This window comes from Pseudophryne corroboree, chromosome 6 (genome assembly GCF_028390025.1).
Source record: "Pseudophryne corroboree isolate aPseCor3 chromosome 6, aPseCor3.hap2, whole genome shotgun sequence".
Taxonomy (NCBI): domain Eukaryota; kingdom Metazoa; phylum Chordata; class Amphibia; order Anura; family Myobatrachidae; genus Pseudophryne; species Pseudophryne corroboree.
Genome location: NC_086449.1, coordinates 588868649 through 588889154, shown reverse-complemented (window position 1 = coordinate 588889154; position 20506 = coordinate 588868649). Strand labels below are relative to the sequence as shown.

Here is a 20506-nt window from a genome sequence, read left to right as displayed (position 1 = left end):
AGCAACACGCAGCTCCTTCCCAGGATCAGAAGCCCTCCCCGGCTTCTACAAAAGCCTCAGCATGACGCTGGGGCTTCTCAAGCGGACTCGGGGACGGTGGGCGGTCGTCTCAAAAATTACAGCGCGCAGTGGGCTCACTCGCAAGTAGATCCCTGGATCCTGCAGATAATATCTCAGGGATACAGGTTGGAATTAGAGACAGATCCACCTCGCCGTTTCCTGAGGTCTGCTTTACCAACGTCCCCCTCCGAAAGGGAGACGGTGTTGGAAGCCATTCACAAGCTGTACTCTCAGCAGGTGATAGTCAAGGTACCTCTTCTGCAACAAGGGAAGGGGTATTATTCCACTCTTTTTGTGGTACCGAAGCCGGATGGCTCGGTAAGGCCTATTCTAAATCTGAAGTCCTTGAACCTGTACATAAAGAAGTTCAAGTTCAAAATGGAGTCACTCAGAGCAGTGATAGCGAACCTGGAAGAGGGGAACTTTATGGTATCCTTGGACATCAAGGATGCGTATCTCCACGTTCCAATTTACCCCTCACACCAGGGGTACCTCAGGTTCGTTGTACAAAACTGTCACTATCAGTTTCAGACGCTGCCGTTCGGATTGTCCACGGCACCTCGGATCTTTACAAAGGTAATGGCCGAGATGATGATTCTTCTTCGAAGAAAAGGCGTATTAATTATCCCATACTTGGACGATCTCCTAATAAGGGCGAGGTCCAGAGAACAGCTAGAGATGGGATTAGCACTGTCTCAAGAAGTGCTAAAACAGCACGGGTGGATTCTGAATATTCCAAAATCCCAGTTAATGCCGACAACTCGTCTGCTGTTCCTAGGGATGATTCTGGACACGGTTCAGAAAAAGGTTTTTCTCCCGGAGGAAAAAGCCAAGGAGTTATCCGAGCTTGTCAGGAACCTCCTAAAACCAGGAAAGGTGTCTGTACATCAATGCACAAGAGTCCTGGGAAAAATGGTGGCTTCTTACGAAGCGATTCCATTCGGCAGATTCCACGCAAGAATTTTCCAAAGGGATCTGTTGGACAAATGGTCAGGGTCGCATCTTCAGATGCACCTACGGATAACCCTGTCTCCAAGGACAAGGGTGTCTCTTCTGTGGTGGTTGCAGAGTGCTCATCTATTGGAGGGCCGCAGATTCGGCATACAGGATTGGATCCTGGTGACCACGGACGCCAGCCTGAGAGGCTGGGGAGCAGTCACACAAGGAAGAAACTTCCAGGGAGTATGGACGAGCCTGGAAACGTCTCTTCACATAAACATTCTGGAACTAAGAGCAATATACAATGCTCTAAACCAGGCAGAACCTCTGCTTCAGGGAAAACCGGTATTGATCCAGTCGGACAACATCACGGCAGTCGCCCATGTGAACAGACAGGGCGGCACAAGAAGCAGGAGGGCAATGGCAGAAGCTGCAAGGATTCTTCGCTGGGCAGAGAATCATGTGATAGCACTGTCAGCAGTGTTCATCCCGGGAGTGGACAACTGGGAAGCAGACTTCCTCAGCAGACACGATCTTCACCCGGGAGAGTGGGGACTTCATCCAGAAGTCTTCCACATGCTGGTAACCCGTTGGGAAAGACCAATGGTGGACATGATGGCGTCTCGCCTCAACAAAAAACTGGACAGGTATTGCGCCAGGTCAAGAGATCCGCAGGCAATAGCTGTGGACGCGCTGGTAACGCCTTGGGTGTACCAGTCGGTGTATGTGTTTCCTCCTCTGCCTCTCATACCAAAAGTATTGAGAATTATACGGCAAAGAGGCGTAAGAACGATACTAGTGGTTCCGGATTGGCCAAGGAGGACTTGGTACCCGGAACTTCAAGAGATGATCACGGAAGATCCGTGGCCTCTACCTCTAAGGAGGGACTTGCTTCAGCAGGGTCCCTGTCTGTTTCAAGACTTACCGCGGCTGCGTTTGACGGCATGGCGGTTGAACGCCGGATCCTAAAGGAAAGAGGCATGCCGGAAGAAGTCATTCCTACTTTGATTAAAGCAAGGAAGGAAGTAACCGTGCAACATTATCACCGAATTTGGCGAAAATATGTTGCGTGGTGCGAAGATCGGAGTGCTCCGACGGAGGAATTTCAACTGGGTCGATTCCTACATTTCCTGCAATCAGGATTGTCAATGGGTCTCAAATTGGGATCTATTAAGGTTCAAATTTCGGCCCTGTCGATTTTCTTTCAAAAAGAATTGGCTTCAGTCCCTGAAGTCCAGACCTTTGTTAAGGGAGTACTGCATATACAGCCTCCTGTGGTGCCTCCAGTGGCACCGTGGGATCTAAATGTGGTTTTGGACTTCCTAAAATCTCATTGGTTTGAACCACTAAAAAAGGTGGATTTGAAATATCTCACATGGAAAGTGACCATGCTTCTAGCCCTGGCTTCTGCCAGGAGAGTGTCAGAATTGGCAGCTTTATCTTACAAAAGCCCATATCTGATTTTCCATTCGGACAGGGCAGAACTGCGGACTCGTCCGCATTTTCTCCCTAAGGTGGTGTCAGCATTTCATCTGAACCAGCCTATTGTAGTGCCTGCGGCTACAAGTGACTTGGAGGACTCCAAGTTACTGGACGTTGTCAGAGCATTAAAAATATATATTGCAAGGACAGCTGGAGTCAGAAAATCTGACTCGTTGTTTATATTGTATGCACCCAACAAGATGGGTGCTCCTGCGTCTAAGCAGACGATTGCTCGTTGGATCTGTAGCACAATCCAACTTGCACATTCTGTGGCAGGCTTGCCACAGCCTAAATCTGTAAAGGCCCACTCCACAAGGAAGGTGGGCTCATCTTGGGCGGCTGCCCGAGGGGTCTCGGCATTACAACTTTGCCGAGCAGCTACGTGGTCAGGGGAGAACACGTTTGTAAAATTTTACAAATTTGATACTCTGGCTAAGGAGGACCTGGAGTTCTCTCATTCGGTGCTGCAGAGTCATCCGCACTCTCCCGCCCGTTTGGGAGCTTTGGTATAATCCCCATGGTCCTTTCAGGAACCCCAGCATCCACTAGGACGATAGAGAAAATAAGATTTTACTTACCGATAAATCTATTTCTCGGAGTCCGTAGTGGATGCTGGGCGCCCATCCCAAGTGCGGATTATCTGCATAAGTTGTACATAGTTATTGTTAACTAATTCGGGTTATTGTTAAAGGAAGCCATCTTTCAGAGGCTCCGCTGTTATCATACTGTTAACTGGGTTTAGATCACAAGTTGTACGGTGTGATTGGTGTGGCTGGTATGAGTCTTACCCGGGATTCAAAATCCTCCCTTATTGTGTACGCTCGTCCGGGCACAGTACCTAACTGGAGTCTGGAGGAGGGTCATAGGGGGAGGAGCCAGTGCACACCACCTGATCGGAAAAGCTTTACTTTTTGTGCCCTGTCTCCTGCGGAGCCGCTATTCCCCATGGTCCTTTCAGGAACCCCAGCATCCACTACGGACTCCGAGAAATAGATTTATCGGTAAGTAAAATCTTATTTTTTCCCCTATAGCAGCTTATATACACAGTTTTGCGCCTAAATTTATGTGCCCCCCCTCTCTTTTTTACCCTTTGTGTACCAGGATACTGCAGGGGAGACCCTGGGGAGCTTCCTTCCAGCTGAGCTGTGAAGAGAGAATGGCGCCGGTGTGCTGAGGAAGAAGGCCCGGCCCCCTCAGCGGCGGGCTTCTGTCCTTTTATGTACTTTAATGGCGGGGGTTAATGCACATATACAGTTTATCAGACTGTATTATGTGCTTTTCGCCAAGTAAGGTAATCTAATTGCTGCCCAGGGCGCCCCCCCCCAGCGCCCTGCACCCATCAGTGACCGGAGTGTGTGGTGTGCTAAGGGAGCAATGGCGCACAGCTGCAGTGCTGTGCGCTACCTTAATGAAGACCGGAGTCTTCAGCCGCCGATTTTCAACTTCTCTTCGTTCTTCTGGCTTTGCAAGGGGGACGGCGGCGCGGCTCCGGGACCGGACGACCGAGGACTGGGCCTGTGTTCGATCCCTCTGGAGCTAATGGTGTCCAGTAGCCTTAGAAGCCCAAGCTAGCTGCAAGCAGGTAGGTTCGCTTCTCTCCCCTCAGTCCCACGTAGCAGTGAGTCTGTTGCCAGCAGATCTCACTGAAAATAATAAACCTAACAAATACTTTCTTTTCTAGGAAGCTCAGGAGAGCCCCTAGGGTGCATCCAACTCTGGCCGGGCACAGATACTAACTGAGGTCTGGAGGAGGGGCATAGAGGGAGGAGCCAGTGCACACCAGATATAGTACCTAATCTTTCTTTTAAGAGTGCCCAGTCTCCTGCGGAGTCCGTCTATACCCCATGGTCCTTACGGAGTACCCAGCATCCATTAGGACGTCAGAGAAATGATGTGCTAGTAAATGCAGGTTTCAGCCCCCGAAACCCAACACCGATTGAAATAAATTTTCATTGATATGAGATCAGTGAAAAGCAACCTTTAGTAAATAAACCTCTAAGTCACTAAATAAAATGACTACCAAAATAAATCAAGTTAAACCTTTCACGGAGGAATTGGGGATTGGTCGTCTTGTCTGCTTAAACACTGGGTTATCTCATGTGACATGGGAAAGTATAACATTTTGTAATCATTCTATTAGGCAATACCTATGGCTGTTTGCATTGCCTTTTGAGTATAATACGCACCATACACTCTGGACAGAGATCCTCCCGAACATACCATATGAGAATGAATGAGAGTTTAAGTACAAAGTCAGCAAAGTAAACTTCATGGGGGTAATTCCAAGTTGATCGCAGCAGGATTTTTGTTAGCAATTGGGCAAAACCATGTGCACTGCAGGGGAGGCAGATGTAACATGTGCAGAGAGAGTTAGATTTGGGTGGGGTGTGTTCAATCTGCAATCTAATTTGCAGTGTAAAAATAAAGCAGCCAGTATTTACCCTGCACAGAAATAAAATAACCCACCTAAATCTAACTCTCTCTGCACATGTTATATCTGCCTCCCCTGCAGTGCACATGGTTTTGCCCAATTGCTATCAAAAATCCTGCTGCGATCAACTTGGAATTACCCCCCATGTCTTCTCTGGAGAGTGTATGATGGGACATATCTATGCACAGGGCAGTTCAGTCACTTCAGTGTTCCCCAGGGTGTTATCCTATCCTACATCTACCTTCAGGACAGATATTCCTCAGTTGCCCCAGAAAACAGTGGTTAGACATTTGACTTTTTCCCTTGTAGGATTCCGTGAGCATCTGTTAATATTTGACACTAGGCGATTCATCGCGCCCTACGGGCGCTCTTCACACAGTCGTTAGGGGCTTCGCCCCGTTAACCTCTGCACGGCTTTGCCGCGGGTGGGGGAGGGGGCAGTTAGCCGGGGTGGTGCGGTTGGGGGTGGGTGGGTGTGAGGGTGCTATGGTTGCAGGGGCGGGTGGGGGTGGTGCTGCAGGTAGGGGAGGGGTGGGGGTGCGGGAGCAGGGGTGCTGTGCGTAGTGGAGGGTCAGGGTGCCATGGGTGGGGAGTTGGGAGCAGGGGTGACGTGGGTTTGGGAGGGCTGTGGGAGAGGCTGGTGTGGGAGTGCCATGGGGAGGGAGGGGGGGGGTGGTTCTGGGCGTGGGGGCGTTGTGCCATGGGTGGGGGACAGGTGTGGGGGGGGACAGTGGTGGTGCGGATGGGGGGTGGAAGGTGGCTGCGGGGGTTCTGAGGGTTGGGGGTTTGGCGTGGGTGGGGGAGGGGGTGCAGGAGCAGGGGTGTGGCGGATGGGAGAGGGGTGGATGCAGGAGGGGCAGATGCGGTGGTGGTGCGGGTGGAGTGGAGGATGCAGGGGTGTAGCGGGGGGAGAGGTGGGTATGGGGGTGGAGTAGGGGGGTGCCACGGGTGAGGGAGGGGGCGGTTTGCCGGTGTGGTGGGTTTGAGGGTGCCACGGTTGCAGGGGCGGGTGCTACAGGTAGGGGAGGGGTGGGGGTGCGGGAGCAGGGGTGCTGTGCGTAGGAGAGGGGCGGGGGTGCCATGGGTGGGGGGTTGGGAGCAGGGGTGAGGTGGGTGTGGGAGAAGCTGGTGTGGGAGTGCCGTGGATGGGGGAGGGGGGGTGCTGGTGGTGGGGGCGTGGTGCCATGGGTGGGGGCTGGTGCAGTTGGGTGGTGGGAGGCAGGTTGCGGGGGGGGTGCAGGAGGGGCAGATGCGGTGGTGGTGCGGGTTGGGTGAAGGGTGCAGCGGGGGGGGGGGGGAGAGGTGGGTATGGGGGAGGGGTGCTGCAGGTGTGGGAGCTACGGGTGGGGGCGGGTGGGAGCGGATGTGGGGGATGCGTTGGGTGCCGCAGGGGGTGGCAGCGGGTGTTGGTGCTGTGGGTGGGGGAGGGGGCAGAGTGCCATGGGTGGTGCGAGTGTTGGTGCTGCGGGTGGGGGAGGGGGTGGAGTGCCGTGGGTGGATGCGGCGGGTGTTGGTGCTGCGGGTGGGGGAGAGGGTGGGTATGGGGGAGCGGCAGGGTTGCAGCGGGTGGAGGAGGGGCGGGGGGTGCTGCAGGTGTGGGAGCTACGGGTGGGAGCGGATGTGGGGGATGCGTTGGGTGTCGCAGGGGGGGGCAGTGGGTGTTGGTGCTGTGGGTGGGGGAGGGGGCAGAGTGCTGTGGGTGGGGGAGTGCCACGGGTGGTGGGTGGATGCGGTGGGTGCTGTGGGTGGGGGAGAGGGTGGGAGTGCCGCGGGTGGGGGGCAAATGCGGTTGGTTGCCGCGGGTGTTGGTGCTACGGGTTGGGGGGCGGGAGTTCCGCGGGTGGGTGGCGCGGGTGTTTGTGCTCTGGGTGGGGGAAGGGACGGGAGTGCCGCGGGTGTTGGTGCAGCGGGTGTTGGTGCTGCGGGTGGGGGAGGGGGTGGAGTGCCACGGGTGGTGGGTGGATGCGGTAGGTGGCGCGGGTGGGGGAGAGGGTGGGAGTGCCGCGGGTGGGGGGCGAATGCAGTTGGTTACTGCGGGTGTTGGTGCTGTGGGTGGGGGAGGGGGCAGAGTGCCACGGGTGGTGCGGGTGTTGGTGCTGCGGGTGGGGGAGGGGGTGGAGTGCCACGGGTGGTGGGTGGGTGCCGCGGGTAGGTGGCGCGGGTGTTAGTGCTGCGGGTGGGGGAGAGGGTGGGTATGGGGGAGGGGCAGGGTTGCAGCGGGTGGGGGAGGGGCGGGGGGTGCTGCAGGTGTGGGAGCTACGGTTGGGAGTGCAGCGGGTGGGGGATGCGTTGGGTGCCGCTGGGGGGGGCAGTGGGTGTTGGTGCTGTGGGTGGTGCGGGTGTTGATGCTGTGGGTGGGGGAGTGCCACGGGTGGTGGGTGGGTGCCGCGGGTGGGGGAGAGGGTGGGAGTGCCGCGGGTGGGGGGCGAATGCGGTTGGTTGCCGCGGGTGTTGGTGCTACGGGTTGGGGGAGGGGGCGGGAGTTCGGTGGGTGGCGCGGGTGTTTGTGCTCTGGGTGGGGGAGGGGACGGGAGTGCCGCGGGTGTTGGTGCTGCGGGTGGGGGAGGGGGGGGGAGTGCCACGGGTGGTGGGTGGGTGCCGCGGGTGGGGGAGAGGGTGGGAGTGCCGCGGGTGGGGGGCGAATGCGGTTGGTTGCCGTGGGTGTTGGTGCTAGGGGTTGGGGGAGGGGGCGGGCGTTCTGCGGGTGGGTGGCGTGGGTGTTTGTGCTCTGGGTGGGGGAGGGGACGGAAGTGCCGCGGGTGTTGGGGGAGGGGGGGGGGGGGGGGGAGTGCCACGGGTGGTGGGTGGATGCGGTGGGTGCCGCGGGTGTTGGTGCAGCGGGTGGGGGAGGGGGGGGGAGTGCCACGGGTGGTGGGTGGATGCGGTGGGTGCCGCAGGTGTTGGTGCTGCGGGTGGGGGAGGGGGGGAGTGCCACGGGTGGTGGGTGGATGCGGTGGGTGCCGCGGGTGTTGGTGCTGCGGGTGGGGGTGAGGGTGGGAGTGCCGCGGGTGGGGGGCGAATGCGGTTGGTTGCCGCGGGTGTTGGTGCTACGGGTTGGGGGAGTGGGCGGGAGTTCCGCGGGTGGGTGGCGCGGGTGTTTGTGCTCTGGGTGGGGGAGGGGACGGGAGTGCCGCGGGTGGTGCGCGTGTTGGTGCAGCGGGTGGGGGAGTGCCACGGGTGGATGCGGTGGGTGCCGCGGGTGTTGGTGCTGCGGGTGGGGGAGGGGGTGGAGTGCCACGGGTGGTGGGTGGATGCAGTGGGTGCTGCGGGTAGGTGGCGCGGGTGTTGGTGCTGCGGGTGGGGGAGAGGGTGGGATTGCAGCGGGTGGGGGGCGAATGCGGTTGGTTACCGCGGATGTTGGTGCTACGGGTGGGGGAGGGGGCGGGAGTTCTGCGGGTGGGTGGAGCGGGTGTTTGTGCTGTGGGTGGGGGAGGGGACGGGAGTGCCGCTGGTGTTGGTGCAGCGGGTGGGGGAGGGGGGGGGAGTGCCACGGGTGGTGGGTGGGTGCCGCGGGTGTTGGTGCTGCGGGTGGGGGAGGGGGGGAGTGCCACGGGTGGTGGGTGGGTGCCGCGGGTGTTGGTGCTGCGGGTGGGAGTGCCGCTGGTGGGGTGCGAATGCGGTTGGTTGCCGCGGGTGTTGGTGCTACGGGTTGGGGGAGGGGACGGGAGTGCCGCGGGTGGTGCGCATGTTGGTGCAGCGGGTGGGGGAGGGGGGGAGTGCCACGGGTGGTGGGTGGATGCGGTGGGTGCCGCGGGTGTTGGTGCTGCGGGTGGGGGAGGGGGTGGAGTGCCACGGGTGGTGGGTGGATGCGGTGGGTGCTGCGGGTGGGGGAGAGGGTGGGAGTGCAGCGGGTGGGGGGCGAATGCGGTTGGTTACCGCGGGTGTTGGTGCTACGGGTGGGGGAGGGGGCGGGAGTTCGGCGGGTGGGTTACGTGGGTGTTTGTGCTCTGGGTGGGGGAGGGGACGGGAGTGCCGCAGGTGGTGGGTGGAGACGGTGGGTGTTTGTGCTACGGGTGGGGGAGGGGGCAGGAGCAGTGGCGCCACAACGTGGGAGCGGGGAGTGCGGCCCGCACCCGGGTGTTACCCTCTGAGGGGTGACACCAAAGTGCCGGCTCCTGTCACAGCGCAGAAGCCAGCACTGCAGATTCAGCAGTGTCACCCGAACCACAACGTGCCGAAAACGGGGGTCGGGACGCGATGCCACGCCCCTTCGGCGAAGCCACGCCCCCTTTTCGCCCGCGACCGCAGCGGGTGTTAGAAAAGTGAAGATTCTGGGCGGGAGTGCTGCGGGAGGGGGAGGGGACTGGAGTGCCGCGGGAGGGGGGCAGATGTGGGTGGTTGCCGCGGGAGGGGGGGGGGGCGAGTCACTGTTCAGCATGTCTCCCTGACTCAGTGGCAGCCGCAAGACTGTGAGGCGGGTAATGTGAGTTCCGCTCACAGTCAGCGGCTGCGGTGTCACCACTCACCAGGGGCAGTACGGGGAGAAGGGAGACAGGGGACTGGGCGGAGATCGGGAGGGGACTGGGCGGAGAGAGGGAGGGGACTGTTCCTGGCCAGATCTGTGCCTGTGACTCCGCCCAGCGTTACGGCCAGCACAGAGTCACAGACTTGGGCAAATATATAGGAGATCTTTAAAAAAGATATACATGTGATTTGATTAAATTTTTCTTTTGTTAGTTAAACTTGTAATTGGCCGAGCTTCTTCCCCTCACCTGTTAAAATATCATGTATTTATAAGGTATCCTAAAGTTTCCCCGGCTCTGTATAAAGAGGATGCATATTGATAAACAAACAATACAATATAAAATGGATCAAACAGACATTGCAGGGGCATAAAAGAAACCGCAAAATAATACAGCAAAATGAAATAGAAATAACAGGAGCAATCGGTGACCCTGTGTCTGAGGAGAGCAGAGTCCTTGACTGCAACTTTGTAAATGGGGGTGCGCTGGACACGTAGTGAAACGAGCGTAGAGTGGCCTCAGAAATTTTTATTTTGTTTGTTTTCGATATAATACATATGGCAGAAATTAAATGAATTATGGTACTAAAAGAAAACCTGGGGATCCGGGCAGTGCCTGCAACAGAAATCTTGGGGTGCTACAAAAGATAATTCTGGGGACCCAACAACCCTCCTTGACCTCCCCCCCCCCCCTTTTTTTTTTTTTTTTTAAAGCAGAGGGTGGTATTAAAAAAAAAAAAAAAAAAAGTATATAATATATATATATACATACATACATACATACATACATACATACATACATACATACATACATACATACATACATACATGAAGATTTTATGCCTGGAAATGTTTTACTACAAATTATAGTGTGTTGTTTCCAGGTTTTCTGGTCTTCCCAAAAAACATACTGGTAGATTAATTGGCTAATTGTGAAATGTGTTAGAGATTGTGATACAGAATTTAGGCTCTCATTCATCTTCAGTAGCAGATTCTGCTAAATTACAAAATATGCTACCGAAAAAACCTTATGCTGGGGTTCGCCCAGTACAGGGCAAGGCCGCTCAGCATGAGAGACACTGGTCAGCGCTACAATCGCTAGGATTACCAGTAGCTCCCCTGCATACGCAGCATGGCTGCATATGCAGGCGAATCGGTGCCATATTTTGTCCCTGCAGAGGCCGAGTGTGACATCATGTGGCTGTCCTGAAAACAGTCTGTACTTACCTGCCGGGCCATATTTTCTCCTACAGCAGCCGCGTGTGATGTCACGCAGCCGCCCATAAACTGGTACGGATGCCCCTTGTCTGGACCACCCCCCAAACACTTCGGCACTTTGATTATACATGCTCCTATACCATCTATTAGCAGATACTTAGACATTTTAGCAATTGATGAATTTCAGTTAAATGAAGTTGGGTGAAGTAGTGCACATTGGCTGTGGTAGGCAAGAGGTTACGCACTGCAGTGGTTGATAAACTGTACTAGATGCATCAACGGGTGACTGTAGTGATATCTGTGTATGTGTAATGGACAGAATAATTTGCAGTATAAAATGCAGACGAGACACAACAGTAGCTAGAAAACAGCTTAAGGAAGTATATTTACTAAAATGCAGCTTTATAGAAGTGAAGATGTTGCTATGGGCAACATCTCCACTTCTGTAAGCTACCACTTTGGTAAACATACACCTTAGGGGGGGATTCAATTAGCCATGATAGAGAACCATGGGGTTAACAGGCTTTCTCTAACGTCCTAGTGGATGCTGGGGACTCCGTAAGGACCATGGGGATAGACGGGCTCCGCAGGAGACATGGGCTCTTTAAGAAAGAATTTAGGTTCTGGTGTGCACTGGCTCCTCCCTCTATGCTCCTCCTCCAGACCTCAGTTTGATACTGTGCCCAGACGAGCTGGGTGCTTTTCAGTGAGCTCTCCTGAGTTTGCTGAGAGAAAGTATTTTGTTAGGTTTTTTATTTTCAGGGAGCTCTGCTGGCAACAGACTCCCTGCATCGTGGGACTGAGGGGAGAGAAGCAGCCCTACTCTCTGAAGCTAGGTCCTGCTTCTTAGGCTACTGGACACCATTAGCTCCAGAGGGATCGTACGCAGGATCTCACCCTCGCCGTCCGATCCCAGAGCCGCGCCGCTGTCCCCCTCGCAGAGCCGGAAGACAGAAGCCGGGTGAGTATGAGAAGCAAAGAAGACTTCACAGGCGGCAGAAGACTCCGTGTTCTTCACTGAGGTAACGCACAGCACTGCAGCTGTGCGCCATTGCTCCCACACACCTCACATACTCCGGTCACTGTAAGGGTGCAGGGCGCAGGGGAGGGGGCGCCTTGGGCAGCATTTGGGACCTCTTTTGGCAAAAGTTAAACATATATACAGTTGGGCACTGTATATATGTATGAGCCCCCGCCGAAAATTGCATATTTAAGCGGGACAGAAGCCCGCCGCCGAGGGGGCGGGGCTTCTTCCGCAGCACTCACCAGCGCCATTTTTTCTCCACAGCTCCGCTGAGAGGAAGCTCCCCAGGCTCTCCCCTGCAGATACACGGTAGAAGAGGGTAAAAAGAGAGGGGGGGCACATAATTAGGCGCAAAACAATATATAAACAGCAGCTACTGGGTTAACATTAAGTTACTGTGTTATTCCTGGGTTTATAGCGCTGGGGTGTGTGCTGGCATACTCTCTCTCTGTCTCTCCTAAGGGCCTTGTGGGGGAACTGTCTTCAAAAAGGGCATTCCCTGTGTGTGTGGTGTGTCGGTACGCTTGTGTCGACATGTTTGATGAGGAAGGCTATGTGGAAGCAGAGCGGGAGCAAATGACTGTGGTGTCTCCGCCGACGGCGCCGACACCTGATTGGATGGATATGTGGAAGGTTTTAAATGATAATGTTAATTCCTTGCATAAAAGGTTAGAAAAAGCTGAAGCCTCAGAACAGTCAGGGTCTCAACCCGTGCCTGACCCTATGTCGCAGAGGCCGTCAGGGTCTCAGAAGCGCCCACTATCCCAAATTGTTGACACAGATACCGACATGGATTCTGACTCCAGTGTCGATTACGATGATGCAAAGTTACAGCCAAAATTGGCTAAATCCATCCGTTATATGATTATAGCAATTAAGGATGTGTTGCACATCATAGAGGAAACCCCAGTCCCTGACAAGAGGGTACATATTTATGGGGAAAAGAAGCCAGAGGTAACCTTTCCCCCCTCACACGAGCTAAATGAGTTATGTGAAAAGGCTTGGGAATCTCCAGATAAAAAACTGCAGATTTCCAAAAGGATTCTTATGGCGTATCCTTTCCCGCCAACGGACAGGTTACGCTGGGAATCCTCCCCTAAGGTGGACAAAGCTTTAACACGCTTATCCAAGAAGGTAGCCCTGCCGTCACAGGATACGGCTACCCTCAAAGATGCTGCGGATCGCAAACAGGAGGTTACCCTGAATTTATCCATTTATACACATTCAGGTACCTTACTGAGGCCGGCGATCGCGTCGGCCTGGGTGTGTAGTGCTGTAGCAGCATGGACGGATACCTTATCTGAGGAAATTGATACCTTAGACAAGGATACTATATTGTTGACCTTGGGGCATATAAAAGACGCTGTCCTTTATATGAGAGATGCTCAAAGAGATATTAGTCTACTGGGTTCTAGAATAAATGCTATGTCAATTTCTGCCAGAAGGGTCCTGTGGACTCGGCAATGGACAGGTGATGCCGACTCAAAAAGGCATATGGAGGTTTTACCTTACACGGGTGAGGAATTGTTTGGGGAGGGTCTCTCGGACCTGGTCTCCACAGCTACTGCTGGAAAGTCACATTTTTTGCCATATATTTCCTCACAGCCTAAGAGAGCACTGTATTATCAAATGCAGTCCTTTCGATCACAGAAAAACAAGAAAGTCCGAGGTGCGTCCTTTCTTGCCAGAGGCAGGGGCAGAGGAAAGAAGCTGCACAACACAGCTAGTTCCCAGGAACAGAAGTCCTCTCCGACCTCTAAAAAAAAAACCACCGCATGACGCTGGGGCTCCACAGGCGGAGCTAGGCCCGGTGGGGGCACGTCTTCGAAATTTCAACCACAAGTGGGTTCACTCCCAGTTGGATCCCTGGGCAATAGATATTGTGTCTCAGGGATACAAGCTGGAATTCGAGGAGATGCCCCCTCACCGATACCTCAAATCGGCCCTGCCAGCTTCCCCCTACGAGAGGGAAATAGTGTTAACTGCAATTCACAAATTGTATCTTCAACAGGTGGTGGTCAAGGTTCCCCTCCTTCAACAGGGAAGGGGTTATTATTCGACCATGTTTGTAGTCCCGAAACCGGACGGTTCGGTCAGACCCATATTGAATTTAAAATCCCTGAACATATACCTGAAAAGGTTCAAGTTCAAGATGGAATCGCTGAGAGCGGTCATCGCAAGCCTGGAAGGGGGGATTTTATGGTGTCTCTGGACATAAAGGATGCATACCTTCATGTCCCCATTTATCCACCTCATCAGGCGTACCTCAGATTTGTGGTACAGTATTGTCATTACCAATTTCAGACGTTGCCGTTTGGTCTCTCCACGGCACCGAGAATATTTACCAAGGTAATGGCGGAAATGATGGTACTCCTGCGGAAGCAAGGAGTCACGATTATCCCATACTTGGACGATCTCATAAAAGCGAGATCAAGAGAGCAGTTGCTGATCAGCGTAGCACTTTCTCTGGAAGTGTTACGGCAACACGGCTGGATTCTCAATATTCCAAAGTCGCAGTTTGTTCCTACTACTCGTCTGCCTTTACTGGGCATGATTCTAGACACAGACCAGAAAAGGGTTTATCTCCCGATGGAGAAAGCTCAGGAACTCATGACACTGGTCAGGAACCTATTAAAACCAAAACAGGTGTCAGTGCATCACTGCACTCGAGTCCTGGGAAAGATGGTGGCATCATACGAGGCCATTCCCTTCGGCAGGTTCCATGCGAGGACTTTTCAATGGGACTTACTGGACAAGTGGTCCGGATCACATCTTCAGATGCATCGGTTAATCACCCTATCCCCCAGGGCCAGGGTGTCACTCCTGTGGTGGCTGCAGAGCGCTCACCTTCTCGAGGGCCGCAGATTCGGCATTCAGGACTGGGTCCTGGTGACCACGGTCGCAAGCCTCCGAGGTTGGGGTGCAGTCACACAGGGAAGAAATTTCCAAGGTCTGTGGTCAAGTCAAGAGACTTGCCTTCACATCAACATCCTGGAACTAAGGGCCATATACAACGCCCTACGTCAAGCGGAGACCCTGCTTTGCAACCAACCGGTTCTGATTCAGTCAGACAACATCACCGCAGTGGCTCATGTAAACCGCCAAGGCGGCACAAGGAGCAGGGTGGCGATGGCGGAAGCCACCAGAATTCTTCGCTGGGCGGAGAATCACATAAGCGCACTGTCAGCAGTGTTCATCCCGGGAGTGGACAACTGGGAAGCAGACTTCCTCAGCAGACACGACCTCCACCTGGGAGAGTGGGGACTTCATCAGGAAGTCTTCGCACAGATTACAAGTCGGTGGGAACTGCCACAGGTGGACATGATGGCATCCCGCCTCAACAAAAAGCTACAGAGGTATTGCGCCAGGTCAAGAGACCCTCAGGCGATAGCTGTAGACGCCCTGGTGACACCGTGGGTGTTCCAGTCGGTCTATGTATTTCCTCCTCTTCCTCTCATACCCAAGGTGCTGAGGATAATAAGAAAAAGAGGAGTGAGAACAATACTCATTGTTCCAGATTGGCCACGAAGGACTTGGTATCCAGATCTGCAAGAAATGCTCACAGAGGACCCGTGGCCTCTTCCTCTAAGACAGGACTTGTTGCAACGGGGGCCCTGTCTGTTCCAAGACTTACCGCGGCTGCGTTTGACGGCATGGCGGTTGAACGCCGGATCCTAGCAGAGAAAGGCATTCCGGATGAGGTCATTCCTACGCTGATCAAGGCTAGGAAGGACGTGACAGCTCAACATTATCACCGTATATGGTGAAGGTATGTTGCTTGGTGTGAGGCCAGGAATGCTCCTACGGAGGAATTCCAGCTGGGCCGTTTCCTTCACTTCCTACAGTACGGAGTGAATTTGGGCCTAAAATTGGGTTCCATTTAAGGTCCAGATTTCGTCCCTATCCATTTTCTTTCAAAAGGAGTTGGTTTCTCTACCTGAAGTTCAGACGTTTGTAAAGGGAGTGCTGCATATTCAGCCCCCTTTTGTGCCTCCAGTGGCACCTTGGGATCTTAACGTGGTGTTGTTTTCTGAAATCCCACTGGTTTGAACCACTCAAAACGGTGGAGTTGAAATATCTCAAGTGGAAGGTGGTCATGCTATTAGCCTTGGCTTCGGCTAGGCGTGTGTCAGAGTTGGCGGCTTTGTCACATAAAAGCCCCTATCTGGTTTTCCATGCGGATAGAGCAGAATTGCGGACCCGTCCACAATTTCTGCCGAAAGTGGTTTCATCCTTTCATATAAACCAGCCTATTGTGGTGCCTTTGGCTACTACTGACTTGGAGGATTCCGAATTACTTGATGTGGTCAGGGTTTTGAAGGTTTATGTAGCCAGAACGGCTAGGATCAGGAAAACAGAGTCTTTGTTTATCTTGTATGCTGCCAACAAGCTTGGTGCTCCTGCTTCAAAGCAGACTATTGCTCGCTGGATCTGTAACACGATTCAGCAGGCTCATTCTGCGGCTGGATTGCTGCTGCCAAAATCAGTTAAGGCCCATTCCACTAGGAAGGTGGGCTCTTCTTGGGCGGCTGCCCGAGGGGCTACTTGGTCAGGTTCAAACACTTTTGCAAAGTTCTACAAGTTTGATACCATGGCTGAGGAGGACCTTGTGTTTGCTCAATCGGTGCTGCAGAGTCATCCGCACTCTCCCGCCCGTTTGGGAGCTTTGGTATAATCCCCATGGTCCTTACGGAGTCCCCAGCATCCACTAGGACGTTAGAGAAAATAAGATTTTACTTACCGGTAAATCTATTTCTTGTAGTCCGTAGTGGATGCTGGGCGCCCGTCCCAAGTGCGGAATTCTTCTGCAATACTTGTATATAGTTATTGCTTCAATAAGGGTTATGTTATGGTTGCATCAGGGTTGACCTGATGCTCTGTTGTTTATCATACTGTTAACTGGTTGTTTCACATGTTATACAGTGTGATTGGTGTGGCTGGTATGTATCTTGCCCTGGATTACCAAAATCCTTTCCTTGTACTGTCAGCTCTTCTGGGCACAGTTTCTCTAACTGAGGTCTGGAGGAGGGGCATAGAGGGAGGAGCCAGTGCACACCAGAACCTAAATTCTTTCTTAAAGTGCCCATGTCTTCTGCGGAGCCCGTCTATCCCCATGGTCCTTGCGGAGTCCCCAGCATCCACTACGGACTACGAGAAATAGATTTACCAGTAAGTAAAATCTTATTTTAACTAGGGTATCTGGAGAAGTCGGAAGTCTAATTGAATAGCCTTGGGAGTTAAAGCCGGAGTGTACCGTCCCATTTTCTCCCTACTAGAGTGCATTTTAAATGTGAAAGTGAGAAATAACAGAATAGTTAGTAGCCAGAAGCAAGCAAATGACAGAAGGCCAGTGTTCGTAGCTCATGGGGGGGGGGGGGGGGGACACTTGCTTTTCTGGTGGCTCCTTCCTGTGACTTCCCTTCTGATCACTCTTGCATCTCTGTGCTTTCCTTCTCAGGACTGTTGTGGAAATTGTAGTGACGATGAAGATGAGCCAACACGCTTATAGCCCCTGTGGGACCCTAAGACTGCTCAAAGATGAATTGGTTTACACTTATTTTTATTTTATTTTTTGCACATATATTGCCTCACACTTCCTCTGCAGAAAGGCATTACAATAAGGTGATCTGAATCGCGCCTCAATCGTCTGCTAAAGGAAAGGCGTTAAATATGTTATTGTAATGTATAAATATGAAATCTATAAATATAGGAATGTATATTTTTCAGCATTTTGCCCTCACTGGCTTTAGGAGCTCCTTCTCTTGCTGCCATAGGCCAAAGGACTGCACAGGCCTCTCAGGAAGGAATGGCTACCAGAAATCCTGCAATGTTAACTGTCCTCTATTTTTATCTTTTTGTCCTAAAAGATGTTTTTATTTTGTTTAAAAAAAATATGTATTTTTTTTACGTATAAATATATATATATCTAGGTATAAGTGGGTTGACTTGAACAGATTGTCCCTGCACCAAATACCTATCCATCATAAGCTCCTTTGTACGTCATGTTTGTTTGTTATTCTTAAGTGCGATATAAAGTTAAGAGTAATGTGTAAGATTTCAGTAATCCAATATGTGAAATGTGTTCTTATAGCGTTTAGATGCGTCATTTTAAAGCAAATAATTTATTAACGTTTAGAGTTACACTGGGAAATATGACGGTAGCTTTCAGCCAAACACTGTGTTATGGTATAATCCCACGCATTGGAAGGGTTTGGTGCTATGGTGCCAATGCACTGTGCCTTTTTAATGTTTCTGTTTTTGAGAAAAATAAGGCTTCTCCGTAAAGGATCACAAGAATGTACCATCCTAATAATGTTACTCTATATAGGCAATGGAATCCTCCACACACTTATTGTAGGAGGAAGGCAGTCCTGCACAAAGCAATGTTTTGCATAAAATAACACCAATAATATGTCACCCCTCCAATGTACTGCAGAATATCAGAGCTTCTCTGGTTCCTAATATTTCACCGGTGTATGCCCTTTCAGCAGGCTAAAGGAAGGGCCCGCACTCTGCACTGAGCAGGATTGTTCGATATCCTTTTCTGGGCTCCGAGGACAGTTGGATGGATGCATTTGTACCTGTACCATAGCACTACTACCTAACTGCACTGCTGCAATGTCACCAAAATGCCTGGATTATGTTTTTGTTTTTTTTCTGTAACTTTTACTTGGTTGATTTTTTTTTTTTTTTTATACATTTTTGTTTTCTTACAAAAAATGCTCCAGTCTTTTTCTTTTTGTCTGTGTTAATTCCTAACCGAAAAGGGACAATGGCAGAAGACCTTTAAATATGATTATATGGCTGTTTTGTAATTACTCACAAAGCATCTCAATGTAAAATGACAGAATTTTTACACTGCCTTTTTCTGCTGGGTGGATTCAGTTAGCAACAGTGTCTGACTCTGCCACCAAGTGGTGAATTTATTCTAAGTTACCGTAAAGTTATAATCTGATCGATGTCGCTCATTCTTCGCAGAGATATTTTATGGATCTCCATGAATTCAGCCAAGGTTACTGCAATACTAAAGCAAGTAGGATAAAATTCAGAATGTTTGTTTTCTGATAAAATGAGTATTTTTTTTTATATATTCTTTATTTTGGTTTTACAGAAAAAGTTAGGACGTTATCAAGAGTACAACAAGTCGTACAGTGTAGAAAAACATAGGTTAACATACCTGTAAAATATAAAACATCCAACATCTACACAAAAGACAAGACAGAGGTTAGAGGGGGGAATGGGAGTGGAATCAGGGGAGGGGAATGAGCGGGCTAATCAATCTCAATCAGAGATTAGTGTGGGTTCCATATAGCGAGGCGTGTTACACAGATAAGCGGCATCATGTTATGTCTAGTGGGATCTGGTCTTTGTAGGTAGAGGTGGATTTAAACTCTATCCAAGAGAACCACGTGGCAACATAAGCGGCACGTGAGTCAAGGACCGAATGAAAAATATCCTCCATTGATCTATAGAATTCTGTCCGCTGAAACCATTCCCATATTTGAGGGGGGGCCCGGGACTTCCAGTGGACTGGTACTACAGCTCTTGCTGCGTTATTGAGGTGTTTGAGAAGGGAGTGTTTATACTTTGCCGATGGGATTGTAGTGTGGGAGAGTAACCAGAAGTCAATTCCAGTGGGCGCCTGAAACCCCAAGATCTTGGAGGATATTTGAATTATTTGGTTCCAAAAGGTAGTGATCAGGGGACAATCCCACCATATATGTAGAAGGGTGCCACGTTCCTTTCCACATCTCCAACACAAGGGGGATACTGAGGGGTAAAACTTATGTAGAAGGGAGGGACAGCGATACCATCTAGTGAGCAGTTTATACTGTGTTTCAATAACTTCTAGGCTAGTAGAACAACGGGACATAACTTCACAGTGTTTCTGCCAATTGATGTGTATCCCTCTAGGTATGAGATCTGTGTCCCATTTCGCGCAGAAAGCGGGGTCACCGGGGTAACGACTATGTAGCAATATCTTATAGATACCAGACACGACATGTGAGGGTTCAGAGGATTGGGAGCACATTGTTTCAAAAGGGGTGAGACTACCAGTCAATGCAGCAGCCGTCCTGTGAGATAGAATAAAATGACGAGTCTGGAGATAGAACCAGAAGTCAGTCGCAGGAATATCAGTTCCTTCCCTAAGGTCATTGAAAGCTTTGATCTTCCCTCTAGAGAGCAGATGTGTTATTCTAGTTAGGCCTGCCCTTTTCCACCTAGCGGCCACACCCCCACTCCCACCCGGTCCAAACAGCGGGTTGTCAAGGAGCGGGAGAAGCAGAGAAGTTGATGAGGACAAACCCAATTTAAATCTCAGTGTTCTCCACAGAGCCAAGGTGGGCCCAACCGTCATATGTGAGGAGCGGCCAATGGTTCCAAGCCAGGGTACTGCCTGTAAATGTAGACCCGAAGAACGTTTTTCCAAGTCAACCCACTGTTTAGAGCCGGAGTCGGATCGTGACCAATCTAGGACCCTATTCAAGATTGTAGCCTGGTAATATGCAGAGACCATGGGCAGTTGTTGGCCCCCTTGAGTTTTCCTTAAGAATAGGTAGCAGTGTTTAAACCTGGGTTTTCTGCCGTTCCAAACAAAGTGGCTGATCGCTTTGTGCGCATTTGCCAAAAACTGATGTGGGAGCTTTAAGGGGATAGTTTGGAAAAGGTAAAGCAGTCGTGGTAGGATATTCATTTTTACAATGTTCATACGGCCTAGCCAGGAGAACTTCTGTTGGAGCCACTGCGACATTTCTTTACGTATTTTTTGCAATAAAGGAATGTGGTTCAGAGTGACAGTGGTCGAGAGGGAGGAGGGGATCAGGATGCCCAAGTATTTAATATGGGAGGGGTGCCAGGCAAATGGGAATGCAGTCTTTAGGGATGAAAC

The 20506-nt window shown here is 51.8% G+C and overlaps 1 protein-coding gene across 2 annotated transcripts in view; it reads left to right on the top strand.

The window, feature by feature from the left end:
* GRK6 (G protein-coupled receptor kinase 6) overlaps window positions 1-17669 on the top strand; it is a 94447-nt gene extending 76778 nt beyond the window's left edge. For both annotated transcript variants that reach the window (XM_063927983.1, XM_063927984.1), the window contains exon 16: window positions 17075-17669. In XM_063927983.1, coding sequence (XP_063784053.1) covers window positions 17075-17125 — 51 coding nt within the window. In that variant the 3' untranslated portion in view covers window positions 17126-17669. The remainder of the gene's footprint in view (window positions 1-17074) is intronic.
* Window positions 17670-20506: the final 2837 nt, after the last annotated feature.